Genomic DNA, 21,182 nt, shown 5'->3' on the forward strand with positions numbered 1-21,182 from the left:
TTCCATACTACTCGGAAGCTGTATTTTAGGTATAGCAAAAGCAAAGGTTTGAAGAAACAAACAGATACATAGGCTTTCCACAGGTAATCTGTCTTGTAATAATTTTGAGTGGCAGAAACTCATGGTTGCAAGAAGAGTTTTATTTCTTTTTAAGCTAAAAAAACAGAAATAATGAATTAGAATCAATATTTGAGCTGTTTTCATTATATTGATTTAAAATTTTAAAAAATTTTCCTTCAACATCAGGTTTCTTTGCCTTTTTACTTAGAACAGAAAATTAAAAACTTATTTTTCAGGCAGTTGCATACATAAAAAAATTGTATATATTTTTCTTCAGTACCTAAATGGACTGCAGAAAGTATTGGTCTTCTTTCTGCATTTATAGAAGTAAAATGTGACTTTTTTGCCCAGAGAAATAGCATAGCAGTTTATCTTGGTTTTGGTTCCTTGTAGAAGAAGAAAAGGATTATTCTTCTTTTACCACATCGACATTAAGATGACATTGTTGGAAAAATGTTTGAGTCTCAGTTCTGCAAAATGTTTGTATTACACTAACTATAGTTTTGTAAGCAGTAAATAGCTCACTCTTAAGTAAGAGTTGAGTGTTTAAATTCTTCACACGACTTTTTGCACTGCCTGGGCATTGTTCTGAGTCAAAGCAAAAGACACTTCTGCTCAAGCAGGTGGTAACTTACTGTTTGACATTTACTGGGAAAAGCAGTTTGTTGCTATGTAAGCATTTATTATAGCTTCTTATGTTTCTTTATACTTTGTTTGTAGGAGGTAATCAGTAACAATATATAGTTCCTGAGTGGAGATCTTTATTTTTTTGTCAGCAACATTAGTACGTTGTTCTTTAAAGAATCCTTTGGAGCTACAAAGAATAATAAATACAGGTTGCTCACAAATTTGGCAGAGATCATTTTATTTATCAGACGTGAGGACATTAGTGTAATATTTCAAAGAAGACCTTTATTTATATTGTGTTAGACAAATTATATTAAAATACTGGCAGTATAAAAATACAAAGTAACTGTGGACTTTAATGTAGCTACACCTGAGTTTAACAGTTACTGGACTATTTGTTACATCAGTTTAAAACATTAAAGCATGGATATTTGTGCTTGTCGATGTAATACCATATTAGAATTGTAAGAAAAATCAAATCAAGATGTGTAAGTGATAACATACCTGTTAGTGAATTGAAAGTGTTTTAAGGTAAAGGAAATAATTATGGAAGATACTTAACATAGCCTGTGCTGATGGTAGTTGTACTGCAACTTTGTTTCTTCTGTCTTATTCACAATCTGATTTCTGTTGATTCTATATTTATCATATGACCATTTTCCTTATTACATTGCCTTCTGGGAAGAAGTCAGGTAATTTCAATTAGATAAAGTGCATAAAGCGACCTGCTGTGCAAAATGCCATCTAAGAAGTTACCTTTTCTGTAATATCACCTAAGCAGTAGTTCTTAAGCTTTCAAAATACTGCATTGCAGGATAAATTTTACCATGGCATTTCCAATTTATATACTGATTTTCAAACTGGAGGAGGCCCATCTATTTACCATTCTCCTTCTCTTCCTGCCCATAACCTTATTTTAGTCCCAGCAAAATGCACTCATTCTTCAAATGCATTCCTGTGTTCTACCCTGTGGGGACACACTCCATGGACTTTTCAAACTGCTGGTGAGCAGTTTGTTTATTTGTCATTGACAGATGTTCTCTTTCTGGCAGAAAACATAGGCGGCTAAAAACAATTTAGGGTGAAGACCTGGTCCAGGAACTGCAGAATAATATTTTCTAGCTATATGAGCATCTTACTTGGAGCATTGATAAATACTGACTAGTACTTTCTAAATCTAGACAGATTGCTTGCATACTTCTCTTCTCTAGTATTTGTATCTGTCTAATCTAGACAATATTTTTTTGGTGAATCCAATCTGGTATTTAAACAACAGAAGCACAGTGTCCTGTGCTCATGCAGGCAAGTCTTGAGAAGGTAGAGTGTTTGGATAAGAAGCAGACATTGTAATAATTGCTAACCAGAAAGATTTAGAAACTTTTTGGTCCCTGTGTGGGAGTCAGGTAAGGAAAAGAAGAAGGAAGTTCAGAATATGTCTCATTCAGCTGTTTTTATATTGCTTATGAATAGTAATGTAAACAGATTGTGTACATTTGCATTTACAAGAGACTCATTTGAAAATAAGGATCTAGAGAAGCAGGATAGCTTAGGTTAGGTAGATTTTAAAAGCAAATAAATAAAATAAGAAAGCGATGGCTGCAATGTATAATTCCAAGTTCATTTACTATAAAGGGATCTGAGACATGAGAGAACTATGTAGAAGTCACATACACCCTCCAACATAATCCCTAAATTGATCTTTAATGTCCGTAGATGGTGTTCAGACAGATTACATGGAGAATTGCTGTGCTGGCTATTAGTTCCCTGATCTAGCAGAGAATTCCCTGAATGGCAGAAGTACAAGTGAGATGCAAACATGACATTTAGCAAGTCTGAAACTTGATCAAGGGTAAGGTTAACTATTTCAGTCACTTTTTAAAATCCTGTATTTTGCTACAGGAAAAACACTACAAGAAAAAAAGTAGCCTTGACCTGAATGCTGAAAAAATTGCTAATGCAACCTGCCAATCCTTTAACAAGTCTTACGTCAGAAAAAAGACTTTTGTGTGTGGGGGCTGTTACTTCACTATCCTCCTAGTATTTTTGCTCTTTCTTTAAACTTGAAAGTATTTCCACTGTAAAAATCAATCAATCAAACAAACAAAATACACCAAAAAATCTGCAAGAAGATTATACTTGGAATATAAAGACATACAGCCTGCTGATCTTCCACTTGGAGGTTAGTTGTTGGATTTATTTATGTGTAACTAGACCTAGATAGCTAGGGAGTACCATTATGACAACATAGCCTAGGAAATTTAGGTTTATGAATGTTCATAAGCAGAAATAGATCTTTGTAGTGAATAAAGTGAGAGAGAAGAGGAAGAATTTATTGCCTGTATAGAGAAAAGAGATGTACAGTGAAATGAGGAAATCGGAGTATGAGTACTGTGAAGCAGCTGAAGACTGCTGTGGTAGAACAGGTATTGACCAGAAAAAAGGAAGCAGTTGGCAGAAAACGGTTGTGCCAGAAACATATATTTTACAGGAGATGCCAAATGAACTACCTGTAACTTCTGCAGAACAGTGTATAAAAGGTTTGAGCTGGTTTGTGGTATCTCCTTCCTTCCTCTTTGGTCACATGCCTAAGGTCTGCAACCTTTTCTCAGTAACAAAAGCATATGTCAGCTATTCTCACTTCTGACATAAAGTTCAGGATGGCAATGATAGCAGCTATAGGACATCTGTGAAGTTTTATGCTTTGAGGCATTCACGGAATTATGTTAACATTTCTGGTAAGCAATGTGATTCAGCTGTAAAGTAGTCTTCAAATGATATTGTTCAAAAGAGAAGATGGTTTATTTTGCTTAGACTGTCTGGTTCCTTCCATAGTTAGCTGCATTAGAATATCTAACCAAATGTCTAACCACAATGCAGATAAAAACTCTCAGCTGTCAAAAATAGCAGGCAACTTGAAAATATTGCCAAGTTCCTTAAGAACTAAGAGAGATAACTACTGAGTTTAAACTGTGTAACTTTTTATTCAGAAAAGGATAGAAGCTTCCTGTGATACAGGAGGGATTTGGATAGACATCTTGTAATAGCAGAGATCTGAAAAAGTTTTATTCTAGAACTTCTTGGGAAAATGAGCCCTCAAAATGTATATTTTTAACTCATCTACTCTGTATTTTCATGGTAGTGCTTTGCAGGTGGTAGTTTTCAAAAGAATCTTTTTCTTCCAGAATACATAAACTGCAGACTGATGTGAGCTATAAAGGATAGGAAAGGGCATCTCTGAAAGCTAAACAACTGCAGATGGGTCATTCTGTAGTGCCTCTCTGCACTCTTTCTCTGGAAAGAGTTAGTTAACACGTTGGAGAAGGCAGTGGGTGAATTTGGTCTTAGCATTTTAATAATTTTGGCACTAAACTGTTAGAAAATATATCTTTATGGGGAAAAAAAGCAACTGTTCAAAGCAAAATGAAAGATTTCTTTGTGTGGCCTTGCCATCGGTGCAAAGTACCTCTGCAGTTTTCTTAGTGGAGCAATAAAATTGACATGAAGTTGCTTGCTGAAGATGGGAAGGAAGTAAGAAAATTCCTGACTTAGAGTTCAATTAGTGTTCAAAGAGATTAAAGCAATCAAAGTCTAAACAGAGAATTTGGTTGATCCTAGGAAAAGCTGTCAAAAATATGTTTTCTTCCAGGCCACAGCCTCAACTGTCAGAAGCAGTTAGCTACATACTATTTCCAACGGAAAACTTACAGGAAATGTGAGGTACCTGCCACTTGAAAGTCAGAACCTATTTCTATATTTTAAACTACGTTTGCTGAAATGGGAATCTTTCTTCAGTTTAAGGGTGTTGGTTTTTCTGCCTTCAGTAGAGCATATTGCTAAAACTAGGGCATTAAGTGCTAAAACTAGGGTATTTCTTCCTGTTTACACCATACTTAGCACGTTGTTGTTTTTATTGTTTGTTCCTTTCATAAACTTCCTTGTTTTGTGTTTAGTCACCTTTGACATCAAGATCTAATAAGGCAGGGAGCAGCTAAGAAGGCTTCAGGGTAACATTATAAAACTTCTGTGTTGGAACTGTTGTTTCAATCTGATACAAATATAACAAGCAGACTAAGATTTTGTAAAATGTAATTTCACAAAAAGGAAATATTTTCTCCTATCTCTTTTTTAGAATATCCTTTCATTTTAATGAACTGTTCTTTTCTGGTCTTTGTCAACGTCTTCCATTCTTCTGTAGGTAGCAGTGGCCCCAGGGCCACCTACTGGAGCCCACCCAGCTGGGTCGCTCTACCTCATGGGGCCACATGCTGCTGCTCCGCTGGAGAAAGTCCTTTTCCGTGGGGCAAGCCCTATGGGATTCAAGTTGTTCATTGGAGACTCACAGAGCAAGCAGTTAAAGCTTAGTTTTGCCTAGAGATAAGACAGAAATTCACTGTAAATGTAGCACACAACAGAATTGAGGCTGTATGATCAATTCAAGTGGTGTTTTGAGTTAAAATAGAGACAAAGCAGATATAAAGAATGATAGTTAGCAGGGCTTTCTAAAAACACCGTATAGTAATTATTTCCACTCCACTCTCTGTGTAGTCTCAAGCATTTTTAGACATAGAAAGGTTATTTCTAAGCAACAAAGAAAATTCTTCATCCTGAACAGGTCCTTTACTTCATCTTTCTACCTAATGCTGTGATCTGTATCAGATGATTCAGAGCTAACTAATCCTGATTAAATTGATTTCAGTGACAGCTTTACTCTTCTGATATTCTGATCCTACCACCCCACTACTGTCAGGTAAGAAGTATGTGCCAAGTAACACAGCCACAAAATCTTCTCAAGCACTCCTCGCCACAAAGGCACCTCCATTTCTTCTGCTCAGTGCATTACTGAGTGGATTTAAAAAACTACCTTGCCCATTATAGAAATTAAATTCATAGAGCCAGAATTAACAAAAGATGTGCTAAATTCTAGCACCTTTTTGCAACAATATCATCAATATGCTGAAGGCCCTATTTAAAACATAAAATAGTATCTTTTTCTTCAAAATAATCCTCTGCTTCAGAGAGCTAGTCTTTGAGAAGTATGCTGCAGCCTTATTCCTCTGATTAACTTAATTATATTCATTTCAGTACTTGATCCCATCTTACCCAGAAGAGAGTAGATAATTGCTGCAGAAGAATTGGACCAGGCCAAATTTCCCACTAATTCAACTACAGTTAAATTCTACATCTTCTACACAGTTAAATTCTATCTTCAGAGTTTCCATTTTTATCTGGCTCTCTGTAGACTGCTTGTTCAATTTCAAGTGATCAGAAGAGGACTTTTCAGAGTAAAATACTGTTAAGTATTGTGCTTTGAAATTTCGATTTCTATACTGGCTCTACATGTTGCCTCATCTAGATGCTCTCTTTCAGAGATTTTCAAAATCTCAGTGTTCTAATCCTTTGCTGTCCACTTTGCTCTCACTGCTTTTTTTTTTCTTTCTCACATATTTTTGTTTTCCTTTATTTTCTAAGTACATCTAGTACCTATTAGCAATGCTCCACAGCTAACTGTAAACAGATAATATCCTTTCTAGCATCTGCACAAGCAGAAAAATCACAGAAACAGAAAGGTCTGCTGTTTAAGATAATGTTTTTTTCTGTGGTCAGCTGGTAGAGAAATGGGGTCTGGAAAAAAAAAAAAAAAGATCATTAATGTTTCTTGCATACATGTCCAGTGAATTAAGAGCTGAATATCTGAGCATTTTCAAAACCAGTGACATGTTAAAGTATGCAGCATGATTTTCAATTTTCAGTTTTTCTTGAAGCACCGATTGAAAAATCCCACTAGCTGCATATTACCACTCATGAGGCTATAATTATTACAGATTGATTTACAGATAACCCATTTCAAGGCATAGCATCATAGTCTAACATAATCTGTCAGAAACTGACAGCTTAGTCATTTATATTCAATTTCTATTTAAGAGATAACGTCAGTTGAATTGAGTCTCATCAAAAGCTAAGGTCTCTATAAATGACAAGTCAAAATGAGATTTTTTTTTTTGAAGGATTGAATCCTACCTGGGGACTATCTTTTACTCTGCCAAGTTCTGAATGACAAATGTTGATTTAATTATTGTATGATAGTTAATGACATTACCAAATTTGGTGTACTGTACTGAGCTACTCATTCCAATACGCCTGAGGCTACTGTTTTAAATAGGATTTCAGAAGTATAGATATTAACATTTATATGCACTTTTATGGGATGGGGGAAGAGAAGTCCTAGAACACCCCATTCTCTCTTATTTCCTTTCCACAGAAAGCATTAATGCAGCTCTTTCAAATACCGGTAAGTACACCAGCCTATTTTGACTGCTGCTTATGGTCTTCCCAAGTCTTTCGTTGGTTCCTAGGGGCACAGAAGATGTACAACTTCCTAGAGGAGCAGGCCCTTAGAGTAGGTTTATACAATAAATGAAGGTGTTAAGTGCAGCAGAGAAGCCTCGGATGATTTTTGGAACTGCAGTAGGGAAGAAATGGGCCAGAGCTCTGCCATGCTTCTCCTGCTGCTGCCCAAGAAGAGCTAGCTGTAGGTCCATATTGGTGGATGAACAAGTGCACCCTGGTGTCAAAATGTCATACTGCAACTCAGCTAGTTTTAATCCAGCTGCCACTGATTGCATTGGTTAAGAACTGGCAGCACAGCTTCCATACATCTTACCAGGAGCTCATGTAACCTTCCCTGAACTCCACATTGCTAATCTTTACTATTACTCCTATTCCTACTGAGCAGGATAAATCCTGGATACTTACACATGCCATCTCTGCTTGACATATACATGTGATTTCAGTGATACATTCCTTTGAAACTAACTAACCAAGTAAACTAAGTAAAATTTATAAGGATTTTTCAATTATTCTCAAGCTAATCAAACTACTTCCTTTATATTTTCTTCTTAAATGTTGCAGAAAAGTGACAGTTTATACCAGATGAACAAAGATAGTTACGTAGTAGACTTTTAGATAAGTGCTTAGCTTGCCACTGAAATCAGTAGGGATTCAAGAATTTTTGAGGATGTTGCCCATTGTGTTTTAACTGTTTCTGTACAGCTTCTGCAAAACAAAGTTGACAAGCCAAGGCTATTGCCTTCAGGAAGATGCTAAATATAAATATAAAACATTGTCATTGTCTGAGTTGAGTGAATTTAGAGCATGTCTTATAAGCTGTATTCATATAAAACATCTTTACACTCCATGGAGTGTCTGTCCAAATAAGAAGCTGGAGGACTGAGCCTTTTAGTTCATACACAGCAATGCAAAACACTGCTGGAATGAATGGAACAATCTGCACTGAAGCTCACAGCAGTTTAACAGCTGTCAGAAAAAACTCAACCCAATAAACTAATTCATGCAAACCAGCTAACAGGAATAGTAAAATTTAATTGTTGAATTTTCTTTTTTAATAATAAAGAAGGCTAAAGGCAGCAAAAGTAGTTGGAAATACGTAGTTTAATATTTATTAAATATAAATATTATTTGTACATGCAGTAGGTAATTTTACATATGTATTTAACTTGGTAAAATATCTTTTGATAAGTAAACTGGCCACTATCATCTCAAAAGTTTTGATCCTCAAGAGACAGATAGATTCCCACCCAGGTCTCTTCTTGCCACACCTATGTTCCCTGCTTTTGTTGTAAGGCTTTACATATCTGTTATAGAGTCATTAAAAATCAGTGTCTTCTAATCCAGAATCCTAACTGCTGATAAATGTAATGGTATGGTAACATTGTTTTGTAAAGAGCAAAAGCTGCTTTGATGCCTTAATTGTGAATTCTTTGATATCACTACAGTAGTTTCCATGGGATGATCCTTTTGCATTACTTTGAAGATCTGTTGGATGCACAGAATAGAAAATACTATTATACCTTGCTTGGATTTCTTTTAAATTGAATATCAATTCTGAATTGTCTGGGTTATAGGGTATGGAGTATGTCTGGTATGTTGTACAGTAAACTACTAATCTATACTCTTTAGTTTAACTGAATATACTTTATGAAGGAAATAAAACCTTTGTACAAAATAAAACATATTACTAAGGGTGCAAATACTGAGAAGTTACTAAGTGCCAGTTAAGGTTTCTATAATCCTTTTGAGTATGTGCACTACAGTAAGAGAGAGTTGTGAAATGATTATCTACTGTTTTCTTCTCTCCAGTCTTCAGTGTATGGAATGAACTTGTTCACAACTGTGTAGAACTGCTTTTTTTACAGAAGGTCTTAGAAGATCTGTCATGAATAGGGCAGTGGCTGTGGGAATAGAAAGGATGGCTGCAGGAATGGAAAGGATGGCTGCATAACTACATTAGGCAAATATGAATTGGTCTATGCTTCTGCCGCAGAACTCTTCTATGATGATAGTCACGTCACTTTAAAAAAAAAATGTTCTGTGGATAATCATTAACTATGTGTCCTTTATATCTTAGTTGTCTGAATTGAGACACCTTTGAATGCTCAGAAGTGCTGAACATTCACAAATGCAACTGAAGTCAGCAAGTGCTAACTGCTGAACCTCCAGAGTACTACTAATTAGCTACTGTAGTATGAAAAGTCAGATCCTAAAGTGGAAATAGACACTAAACTTGGTGTATTTTTTATTTACCTCCATGCTTGATGATAACATTTGCTTCACGGAGGCACTGTGCTACCAATTTGTGAAACAGACAGACAGTACAGACTTGAATATTGAAAGCCTATGAGGACATGAATTCTTTTTGCTCTAGAGCAATATTCAAGGAGTGTGCAGTGTATACTATTCTTGGCTAATAGAGATGCTTGAGATTCAAGGTTGACCGTTTCTGGTCTTCCACCTCTACTAAATGTACTTATATTTTTGCCTCGGATATTTTGCTCCTACTCTTCTCCTTTCCCAATAAATTAGAATGAGGAAGATTTGGAAGGAGTACTGCAGGATACACCAGCTTTTCTAAGGAAGCAATAGTGTAAGCAACATATTGCTACTTTCTCAGGTTAGAAATGGAGAAGACCAGCAGCAATTTAAGGCATCTCTTTCTTCTGCTTTTCTCAAGCCCATTAAACATTACAGAATCTCCAGTCCCATTTAAAAGAACTAGCAATTACTTACTTACTTACCTTATGAAAGTAGCTTCTACCCTACTTTTAAAGAAAATGTCAAACTGCAGTAAGAACCACATCTGGAACTCAGAGAGATTTCCAGGATCCAAGAGATTCAAGATATTGGTGAAGGCAAATTGCAGAAAAGCAGAATCAAGGTGGAATGTGTTTCTGTTATAATTATTTGGCTCTTTGCTCAGTTTTCTTCACATTTCATGAAAGGTGTGCCTTTGCTGGAAGTGCTGCTAGGTGCATCTTAAAATCAGTGCAAATACAAGAACAATTAAGCAGGTGATTCCAAGAGTCCCAAGTATTTACATAGATAGTGATTTAACAAAGCCTTAGGTATATGCTTAATTATAATCACAGTGACTAATTTTCAGGTGTCCTGACACTTAGTGGATTTTGTTGCTCTAAGCAGACTGTCTCAGTTCATCTGCCTGTACTGTGGCTGGAGAAAGTTAAGTGAATCCCATTCTCAGATACAATAACAAGATATTCACCCACACAGCTGCACAAACAATGCATTAGAGAAAATGTAAGAGAGAGGACTTTGAATTGAGACTTGCTCCTTTCAGAGACATACTGACAGAACTGTTTTCAAGGTGATGCAAGGTCCTTGATCTGGTTTCTGGTTTTGAGTCTAAAATGACTTTCTAGTGATAGACACAGAGGAAAGCAAGCAATTTGGATTCAAATTCTTTCTCTAAAGTGATTTGAACCTGCATCTCTTATTATGTACTGCGTAACTTGAAAAAACACATGCAAGTTGAAGCTGGCCCTAATTTAGTCTTCTTCTTGGTGGTGTTCTATGCTGCATTGAATAATTAAGCATTCCTTAGATTGGAGATGGCAAGTGTATATGAATCCATAGCAAAATGGAAATATAGGGGAACTTCTGAAGTATAGGGTCCTCTTTCTGCTTTCATACATTGGCTAAGCTCCATCTCAAGTCTTGATGGAAATTTAGACTCCACTACACCTATTTCAGATACATTCCAGATCTATTTTGTTTCCAGAAACTTTTTTTTTTATTTATTTACCTGGTAACAACATTGCATCTAGCTTAAATAGCTCTTCTTCCTTTCTGGCATTCCCCCCTTAATAATCTATTGCAGAGAGAAGTCTTATCTTCGCCTGATCTTCATTTCTGTAATGTGAACAACAAAGCTCTTTTAGTGTCTCCTCAGAAAGTAGGATCTGGTCATTCTTTTTCATGCATCTGTATCAATTTGAACATATATTCCTTGAACACAAGTAATTAATATTTTACTTGCAGTAAAGCAGGCAAAATATCATAAAGTAAAATATAGTTCCATCATAATTTATACAGTAGTTTATTATATCTATATATTTAATGGAATATAGTTAATATGGAAGTGTTTATTAGTCTGTAAATGCATCATCTGACACTTTGCTCTGTTGTTATTCCAGGCATCAAAGTCACCCATTTTTCCCTGAATGAAATTCTGCTCCAATTTGGTGTTGACTATGTCTCCCAACTTTGTATCTTATGCACATTTTAGTCTATCTCTGTTTTTATGCTGTGTTATTGACTAGAACTAATGTTTTCAATTTTCATAATCTGCATGCATACTGTATGTCAGGTCTCACTGAAATCTCAGTCTGCTGCACTCAGAATACCAGGCCATCATTAATACTGCAACCATAATGCCATAGGTGGTGGTAAAAGATGTTGTCATTCAGCAATAATAGTTCAGTTCTTGAATAGGAGGTGAGGAAATGGTGAGGAAAGTAGTAGCAAGTATTTAAAGATTATATTCCTCCAGCCTAGTACTTCAGGTCAGTGGAGAGAAAGCTTGAAGAAAACATGAGTTAGGAGAAAGTGCTGACTGTGCACAATAGGTGATGGAAAACTTAGCTAGAGGCTTTGGCATACTGACACTGAAAGGCTATGATATCATGGAGAGCCAAATACGATACAATTAAACTGGTAACATACAACAAGGAGGTGGGACAGAGCACTGTGATGGGCTGTGAGACTCTGAAGGTATCCCCTAACAAATTTGCTATCTTATCCTATGGCTCATCAAGAAAGGAAAAACAATGTGACACCAAATTTAAATAGGACCAGGACTTAGTGGGTTGGTAGAACTGTGCCAAAGAGCCATACATCCTTGGACACAACCAGGTTCAGTCTTCCAGGAAAAGGTAGGGGTTATCCCACACCACAACCATGTAAATATACTAGGACAAACTTCTGGAATTGAGAGGCATTGTTACTTTCCACAGGGGAAAATAAGGGCACGTGGGTGTTGTTTGTTACTCAGAAACGTTACAGAGAGCTGTGAGAAATACTGCCACTTTGAAGATGACCTTCTGTGCAGGGATGAACATCTAAAGAGAGCAGTGCTATCATCCTTGGGCTCGGGGCGGGGGGGGAGCTATCATACCACCTTCTTCTGCTCTGGCAACCTCTGTCTGATTGGGCTGAACTTTATAGCAGAAACCAGACTGATGCAGATTAAGGGTTACAGAGTCTGCTGTTCGATAGCGACTTCTAACTAGCTTTTTGTAGTCATGTTTTTGTCTCAAGAATCATCCTTAAAGAACTCTACAAATAACCTTCTTCCAGCCTGGTGGTTCCCCTTTCCATGAATCTGTTGCCTTGCGCTTCATTTTTGTGCTGAAATACACATAGAAGCCTTTAAATGAAAATCCAGCATGTATGTTTACTATACGATATCCAAGAGGCCTCTTGATCTTTCTTAGTTAGGGGAAACCAATTTACTTTGCAGAGTGTCTTGAACATGACAGGATGGTGCCACTCGGCTGATCACAGCTGCAGCAGTGTTTCTATGTGCAGAAAACTTGTCTTGCAGGTAAGTAATTTTCAAGATCATTGAAATGATTTAAGGCATTACACGCCAAAGCGTTTAAATTTTATTCTATAGCCAGCAGGTTACAAAGGAAGCTTCACAAGCATGATCATGAAAATGAAACAGCACGCCTGTGGTTTTTAGTTTGTTAGTGCATATTCTTACACAGATCGATTCTCTTCTCAAATGTCTAGAAGAGCACTGGCAGCAACGCATTGCAGCTACCTAGCACTTGGAGCATGTTACTGTAGATAGAAAATACTACTTCAGAGGCTGCTTCTCCAAGGATGATTTCCTAAAAGTTGTAGGGACTACCCGCCTGCCCCTGGCAGATCACTACCATTTATGTGCTTCCAAGCGCCCAGCCTTGAGCATTCGAGGTCATGGGTCAGAACCCAAAGAAGAATAAAAGAAGGACATTGTGGAGACTTAATCGCGTATTTTTGGAGCCCATCTCGTTTGCTTTCTTGTTTTAAGCCTTTTGGAAAGGCCAGAATAAAAAAAAAAAAAAAAAAAAAGAAAGAAAAAAGAAAAATCAAGGAGGATAAACAGAGGATGGTCAAAGCAAGAACCCGCCCAACGCTCCCGCCACCAGGAACTGCGAAAAGAGAAAAATCTATCTCCCTGCACAGGGTCTCGCAGAGCTGCAGGGGGCAAAATGGCGCCGCGCCCCGCTCGGCCGTTACGCCGCCAGGGTGCGGTGGGTGAGGGGGCAGGAGACTCTCGCCGCCGCCGCCAGGTGGCGCCGCGGCGCTGCCGGAAGCGGCGCCGCGCGGGGCGGGTGCTGGCGGCGGCGGCGGCGGCGGGACCCGCCCGCCCCGGCGCAGGGCAGCGCGGTGAGGCGAGAGCCGGGCCGCGGCGGGCCTGGCCGTGCTGCGCCGCGCCGCGCCGCGCCGGCGGGCCATGCTGCTAAAGCTGCTGCAACGCCAGACCTATACCTGCCTGTCGCACAGGTATGGGCCCTGCCTCTGCCTCGGCGGCCTCGTCCTCATGATCGTCTCCGCCCTGCAGTTCGGGGAGGTCAGTACGAACGCCGCGGCACCCCGCTCCCCCCACGCACACCCGCGGCCCCGGCCCCGCGGCCGCTGGGCCCGGCCCGACCGCCATATGCCCGCAGGACTCCGGCCCGCGCTGACATGGCGGGGGCGGGGGGTGCCGGTTTGACCCCTGCGTGTGCGCCGGCCCAGGAGGAGGGTCCATCTTCCTTTCTTTTTTTCTCTCTTTTTTTTTTTGTTTTTTTTTTTTTTTTTTTTTTGGGGGGGGGGGGGGGGGGGCTTCTTTCCCCGAAAGGGGCATGTCCTTGGGGAACTGAGTGCCTTCAGCAACCGGTGTGAGCGTGTGAATTCTCGTTCATTTACACGTCAGCGGGAAAACTGTGCTTGTTGCTGTTCTGGGGGCTGCTCTTTTTCACCCTCCCCTTTTTTTTTTTTTTTTTTTTTTTTTTGAGGGGGGAGGTGAGAAGGGGACTGATAGAGCCATCATGGTTTAAAGACGAAATGACCCGAAGAAGCCCGTGCGTTGCGTTTGCCGTGCGCAGGGCGCTGCTGACCGTAGGCCTGCAGTGACTGGAGGGGCTCCGTCTCTCGCACCGTGCAAAGCATGAGCCAAATATTGTGGGCTAAAAAGCCCGATTTGATTCTTCCAGAGCCTCTGCTTAACATAACTTGCAGTGGCAGAATCTTCCTCCTTCCTAGAATTAAAGAAGCTAAATGTAGCCTCTCTTAAGCGTCTGCGGCTCAGTTGTGTCTGAATTATGTTACTGTTTCAGTAGTATTTTCTAAACAATAGAATGCAACTTGCACTTTTTCTGATACGTGATTTTTTTATGCAGCTATACAGTATACTTCAAAGTTTCATTTCGTGGGAACCTGCCTAAATTGGAAGGCATCAATGAAAGTAAATTGACAAGTTATTTACAAAGTGCTCCAGGTATCTGAAGGGGGAAAATTACTTCAGTGTAATGTTTGAGAATATAGCAAGTATTCATGGAATTAAAGAAAATATTTTGGTCAGTATAGAAGCATGGTAGTGATAGAAATGCAAACAGACTGGTATTTCTCAACTCCTGAGTTTCTGAGACAGATTTTCTCTCCCTTTTCCTCTTCACCCTGTTTTAATTTGATGGACTCCTTCAGATTTAGAAAACAAAAAAGAAATTGTTATCTGACGCTCTTCAGTGGTGCATGATCAGAACTTTATTTTGTATAGTGGTAGGTCTTTGTCATATAAAGTATTTCTTATGTGCTCTTTTGCATATTTCAAGTGTTTCAGAAACTTGTGAAAATCATGAATCAATTCATTGCGTAGTACAAATAGCCACCTGTTTATACATGATTGTCACTTTTAATATAAAACTAGTGCTGATCAGTGCTTTGAAACTTTGACTAAACTTTTGACATACTTCATGAAGCTTTTTCTTTCTTCCTTAGATGCTACTGTTCAATGCATCTCCTAGTTGCAACAGATTTTTCTGACAATCTGTCACAGTTGCTACTCAGACTTATTTTCTTAACAGATATTAACTTTACTGCTTCTAGTCCGTTTAATACTAGAGCTATTGGAAAATTTAGATACTATTTAGAAAGTATGCTTTTTCATTCCTAAAGAAATAATTGGCAGGATTGTGTGAGAGTAAATTTTGAAAATTATGCATTTAATTTTCTTTTTCCTGGAGGGAAAAAGAAAAAGTTATCAAAAATGTTCCAATGGAGCTTGGTAAACACCACTGCCAACCCCCTTCCCCCCGAAAAACCCCAGCAACAACAAAAAACAGCCACTGCCCTGTTTTAGATTTTATAGAATGACCATGATGGAAATATATGCAAACTCTTGCAAACTTTTTTTTTTTTTTTTTTTTAATTAACAATAAGTAAGCTCAGTAAGAGATGTTTTCATTGCATTTTTCTTTTTCTTTATATGATTTTAAATAGTTTTGTTGTGGTAAGTGGTGGTAGCTTAATGATTTTGGATAGACTAGATTTGTGGGAAGAAACACTTCTGACCTTTATATTAAGAACAGAAAAATGTTTTTGTTCCTGAAGGTGTACCATTTTTTAAAAAGATCAGTGCAGAAGACTAGTGTCTTTATGCATGGCTTGAAGGGTCTATATCTGAATGGTGACAAGAATGCTTCCAAAGTATTCCCATATATTTTTATCAAGAATTCTTTCTCATGGTTATTAGGTCGCCCATTTTTTTTAATTCTGTAGGAAATTCTAAAGGAGATGAACATGAAGCAAGACCTTGTTGTCTGTTCAAAGCTTGCTGTTCCTCTTTCTTCCCAAGCCTAGAGATAGCTTTTTGTATCCTAATCAAAATTAGATCTGCTCGCTTTGTTTTGTGTTAATATAAATGTTAGTGCTGACATTGAAAGGGATGGCTAGAGCAAATAATTGGAGGTTGGTAATAACCTCATAGCCTCGAGATGAAAATGAGCTTGACTTCAAAACAAAATTGAGCTCAAAGAAATAACAGTGCATTAATTATGATGCAGATATATTCCTGCAACAAAATATAGGGTAGTCTAAACTAATGCCACAACCTAGTGCTGAGCTGAGCTTTGAGTTCTATGACAGTTTGCTTGTAAACCATTCTTAGCTGACCTTCCGTAGGTCACTCCATTTTGTAAAATGTTTTGTGGTTTGAACAGGAAAGAGCCACTGCTATCATGTTAACTGATAGACATCCTCTATTGTGAGATTCTCATTTTCTCTCTCATTCTCTCTCTCTCTCTCTTTTTTTTTTTCTTTTTTTAATTCCACCAGTGGCTTTATATGAAAAGGGCCTTTAGGAATTATTATTACAGTACAAATAAGGCAAGGGAAAACATATTTACTGAAGAAGCTATCAGGGCTCTTTTTAATTATAGCTGTATAAATACAAAAATCAAATGTTTGAATAGTTAAACTTTTTTTTTCCTTCTGGAGAATTATATTCATATAATAAATTCCTATTCAAACACTTCTGTGTTTCTTCTAGAGGCAGACCAGTGTTTGTGCTTCAAATTCATCATTATCAGTAGTAACAAAGTTTTCTTCATGGATATCTTTCAATACATATAGTATTAAATCAATGCATTTGGCAGAAGGACATAGTGATTTGCCTAAGAAAAGGTGTAATAATATGTTTATAAGGTTTTCAGTAACCTTAATGTTTCAGGAAACAATGGGCAGGTCTTATGTTCACCTTGTAAGTCTCATGTCTTTTGTATAAGATAACTGAATGTGTACAGTTGTGCTTTTTAAGTACAAAGAAATTGTTTGCAGATTTGGAAGGAATTTTGTGTGTACTTGTCATTAACTTGAGTCATATGATTAGGATTTCTGTTTTGTATACTCCTCATAAGATTTTAATTTGCTTTAGCAGACATATCTTAAAAAAGAAGGAGGTAATTTTTAATACTATGTTTTTTGAGTGCTGTTTTAGAGAAGTGGTATATTTTATACTTCCCATAATGTCAGAAATAAGCAATAGTAATACTTAAAATCTAGGAATAGTGTTAAAGTAAATACTCTCCCTTTCTGTTAATTCTTTTTCTCTTTAGTGCATGTAAACGCTACATATGAAATAAACCATTACCCCTTCACCTCGCTAAAACTACCTAGCATGCTACCATAGCTTTTATGGTTGAACTTTCATGGTAAAAAATACCATAGCATGTTTATCTCGGAGTGCAACCTGAGTGTATATTTTCGCAAATTGCTTTTCCCCCCCCCCCCTTTAGATAAAGGTTTATTAAAGCCTTTTTTTAGTGTTGAAAAAACAATTACTTTGTTAGTAATGAGCCTTTGCTTAGAGTCTGTGTGTATACACAGATACACACACATACATGTATGTTTGTGTACATATACATGCACACATGTATATATGTGTGTATGTGCATATGTGTACGCGCATATATTACACATGCATGTGTGTACATACACTTGTATTTATACCTGTGTGTGTGTTTATACATACACGTATGTGTGTGCAGGTATATGCATGCCCACACTTGCAGGCGCGCACACACACACACTCGCTTTCAAAGTTAGTACTGTATTGTAAATTTCCAGCTTTCCAAGGTAAGAATCTGCTTGTGATTGTTTTTTGATATCCCTAATTCATAAACGTGTCTGTGAATGAGGATGGCTTGCAAAGGGCATTTAAGCTGAGTGCAAGTTGGTATTATAGCTAAGTGATCTTAATGGCTAGATGATGCTAGGGAAGGCAACTCTGCCTTTAGCTATTTTATTCCTACCATTTTTCATCAACCCCAACGAACAAATTGAGGGAGCTAAATAATCTGTTTTTTCAGGGTCATTTTTCTAGTTATTCAGCTCCCTAACTTGGCTCTCTTCGACAGGTGAGCTTCAGTGACAAGCTCAAGGTGGGGGGAAGGGTGGTGGCAGAAATGCAGAGGGGGGAAGAAATGCTATGACCTGCAGAAGAACCTTGCTACTAGGTTAGTTTGACTGTAATGTAAGATGCAGTCTTTATTGGGAAGCAGGTAAGGTGTTTTAGAAATAAGAGTTCTTGCCTAAGTAAATTTGCGTCATTCAATATGGCCTGATCTAACTGTTTTCAAACTCGGATTTTAGAGGTATACTTCAGTATGTCCTATATGAGAATAGAAAGGAAGACAGTGTTTTGTGCGAGATGTTTCCAATTGTATTCAGATATATTTATTTTAGGTCTCAGTTTGGAGAAGATATTGCTGATTTTTTAAAAAAATGAATAGTTATTTAGAAAGTGTGGCCATAAAACATGAAATCCTTTCTTGAGGTGACAGGCTGAAAGCTCTCTCTTTTTTAAAAAAATGATGGCTGTAGTTTTGAGTCTGATTGCACGTTCAGTATAATAAATGTAGTTGGATTAACTCTTGATCACTTCTGTATTAATGCATAGATAAAATTTGAATTAAATAGATCTTGATTAAACATTTCAAAAGGAGAAAAGTAAGCATCTTAATTTTAGAAGTTGGTGACATCGTTTTCTTTCTTTTGCAGGTTGTCTTGGAATGGAGTAGAGACCAGTATCATGTTATGTTTGATTCATACAGAGACAATGTTGCTGGCAAATCATTTCAGAATCGGTAAGTTTTGCTTGTGGCTGACAATGCATGTTTTACTACTTGAATTTTCAGATATTTAAGTCAAATATTTAACATAACATATGGCTGAGTAGGACTTTGTATGGGTTCTAGCTCTTCACTAAATTTTAAACTTACCAGTTTTAAAATTCTAAGTTAGTACTTAATATACCAACTTGAAGATACCTGAAATTTTGAAGTTCTAGCTGTATAATGGAGCTTAGATACAGAATGCATTGAATTCATCCAGTCCATAATGAAATATTAAAACCACTGGTAATGTTAACAACAAAGGGAGAACATGACATATTTTCCGTATTGAAATAGGATAATATAAATACTACTCTGACACACTTAAAATTACAGCTTTCAATGTTTTGAAAAATTATTTTTAATTTCTCTTAAATTTTATGGCTCATTTAACAAGGGATGTTATTTAATAGAAAAAGTCATAAAGTTAGTAATTAGAAGCTTTTAAAGGTGAATGCATTGGAGAAGTCACTCACAGGAAATTGGAAGCTGTCTTATGAACCATTTGTTTCGGATCTATTAACTGCTCTGCAGCTTCTTGTGGTTTTGTAGTTCATACCGGAATAGTCATAGGATCTGTTGCTCAGGAAGCCAGTTGACTGTGAATTGGTAGGGGGAATAAGCTAGTAAGGAGATATCATCTGACTGTTTAAGTGTTGATACGCTTGACTGGGAAAAACCCTGAAAGCAGATACTTAATCTGCATTGAGGTTTGTTGAATCACATGACAGCAGAAATGATCAGATCAGTTTGTCATGCTTTAGGTAGTGTGAGATAATTCTTTAAAAGTACATCACGCAATATTTGTGAATGCTACTCTCTTTTATAGTCTTATCTCCCACTCCCCTCCCCTGTTTCCCAAGAAATGACAGATCAAAGTGGAATGATAAAGCTCATATTGATAATTAGCTTGATGTTTACACATTTCTGTAGTGCTGAAGTAAAAGCATAGTAGTTTGTTCCTATCAGTGCAAACATGTCTTATCCTGTGATAATTAAGCACAGGCCTTTTATTAAATTGTAGAGTTTGCAAGTCAAAATCACTAATTTTACTCAGTTTTCGTTTTTGCAGTCTCTTTTACTATTTCAGGCTGGTTGTGTAAAGCGTTCCCTAGATAGTGTTACTTCTGTGAATTACGAGCAAAAGACTAGCTACCTGGGGAGAAACTGGCAAAATCTGAAGGTATTCATCAGAGTGCTGAAGTTAATTTTAGTTTATCAATACACCTTTTCTCCTGTTCCATCAGGTCTGACAGGAAGGTTTGTTGGAATATTTCTATACAGATATTAGCTTCCTGTAAAAATTGATGGAAAATCCATATTGAAAAAGCACTTTACAAAGGTGTACTTTTAGGCATCCATTAACTTTTAGGGGTCTGTTATCAGGGGCTCAGTTCTTTTTACTATTAAATCTTGTGAATGCAGAAATGGACCTCTTCTTGTAGTTTGCACTGCATCATTACTGGTTTGATAGAATTTTTATGGCTGATATCAGTGCAACATATAGGATGTCATGTGCTTTTTACATAAACTGAGGATTGTAGCCTTCCAATTTTGATTCTAGCCTATCCATTGATTGTTTTGTTTTCCATCAGTTCTTTCTTTAGTGTCAGAGAAGAAACAATCAGAATTGGAGAACAGCAAACTTGTTCTTCTTGAAATTAAGCAGATCTACAGTTTAGTGGAAAGTTGAAAGTTTTATAACCTTTGGAAAATACCAATGCAACTTAAACTGCAATACAGTAGTAATATCTTCCAGGAGCTTTGCAGGAAAGTCTGTGTTCTTGTCAAACTGTTGCATGTTATAAAGAAAATCTTAGTGTAAAATGCAGTCAAACTTATGCACATGGGCAATCAGCTTACAACTATAAACTCAAACAGCTCTTCTTTGGGAGTAACTTAGGCAGCAGGCTGCTGGTATTGTTAGTAATAACTATTGAACACTGTTCCCTACAGGAAAAACTTCCTGTTTTGGCTTACATGGTCCAAATTACTCAGCTTTGCCTTCCCCTCTGGTCTCATGCCTTTTGGCAATTACAGAATCACAGAACAGTTGAGGTTGGAAGGGACCTCTGGAGATGATCTAATCCAACCCCCCCGCTCAGGCAGGGTCACCTAGAGCATGTTAGACAGGATCACGTCCAGGCAGGTTTTGAATATCTCCAGAGAAAAAGACTCCACAACCTCTCTGGGCAACCTGTTCCAGTGCTCTACCACTCTCACCATGAAAAAATTCCTCCTCACATTCAGGCAGAACTTCCTGTGGTTCAGTTTGTGCCTGTTGCCTCTTGTCCTGTCGCATGGCACTACTGAAAAGAGTTTGTCCCCATCCCCTTGACACCCTCCCTTCAGATACTTATACATTGATAAGATCCCCCCTCAGTCTTCTCTTCTCCAGGCTAAACAGGCCCAGCTCTCACAGCTGTTTCTCGTCGGGGAGATGCTCCAGTCCTCTAATCATCTTTGTACCCCTGTGCTGGA

At 37.7% G+C, this 21,182-nt stretch overlaps 1 protein-coding gene across 3 annotated transcripts in view; it reads left to right on the top strand.

The window, feature by feature from the left end:
• Positions 1-13,504: 13,504 nt before the first annotated feature.
• The window catches only part of GNPTAB (N-acetylglucosamine-1-phosphate transferase subunits alpha and beta), a 47,472-nt gene continuing 39,794 nt past the window's right edge, over positions 13,505-21,182 (top strand). For all 3 annotated transcript variants that reach the window (XM_062589523.1, XM_062589532.1, XM_062589539.1), the window contains exons 1-2: positions 13,505-13,621; positions 18,589-18,674. In XM_062589523.1, coding sequence (XP_062445507.1) covers positions 13,505-13,621; positions 18,589-18,674 — 203 coding nt within the window. The remainder of the gene's footprint in view (positions 13,622-18,588; positions 18,675-21,182) is intronic.

This window comes from Rhea pennata, chromosome 1 (genome assembly GCF_028389875.1).
Source record: "Rhea pennata isolate bPtePen1 chromosome 1, bPtePen1.pri, whole genome shotgun sequence".
NCBI classification, from domain to species: domain Eukaryota; kingdom Metazoa; phylum Chordata; class Aves; order Rheiformes; family Rheidae; genus Rhea; species Rhea pennata.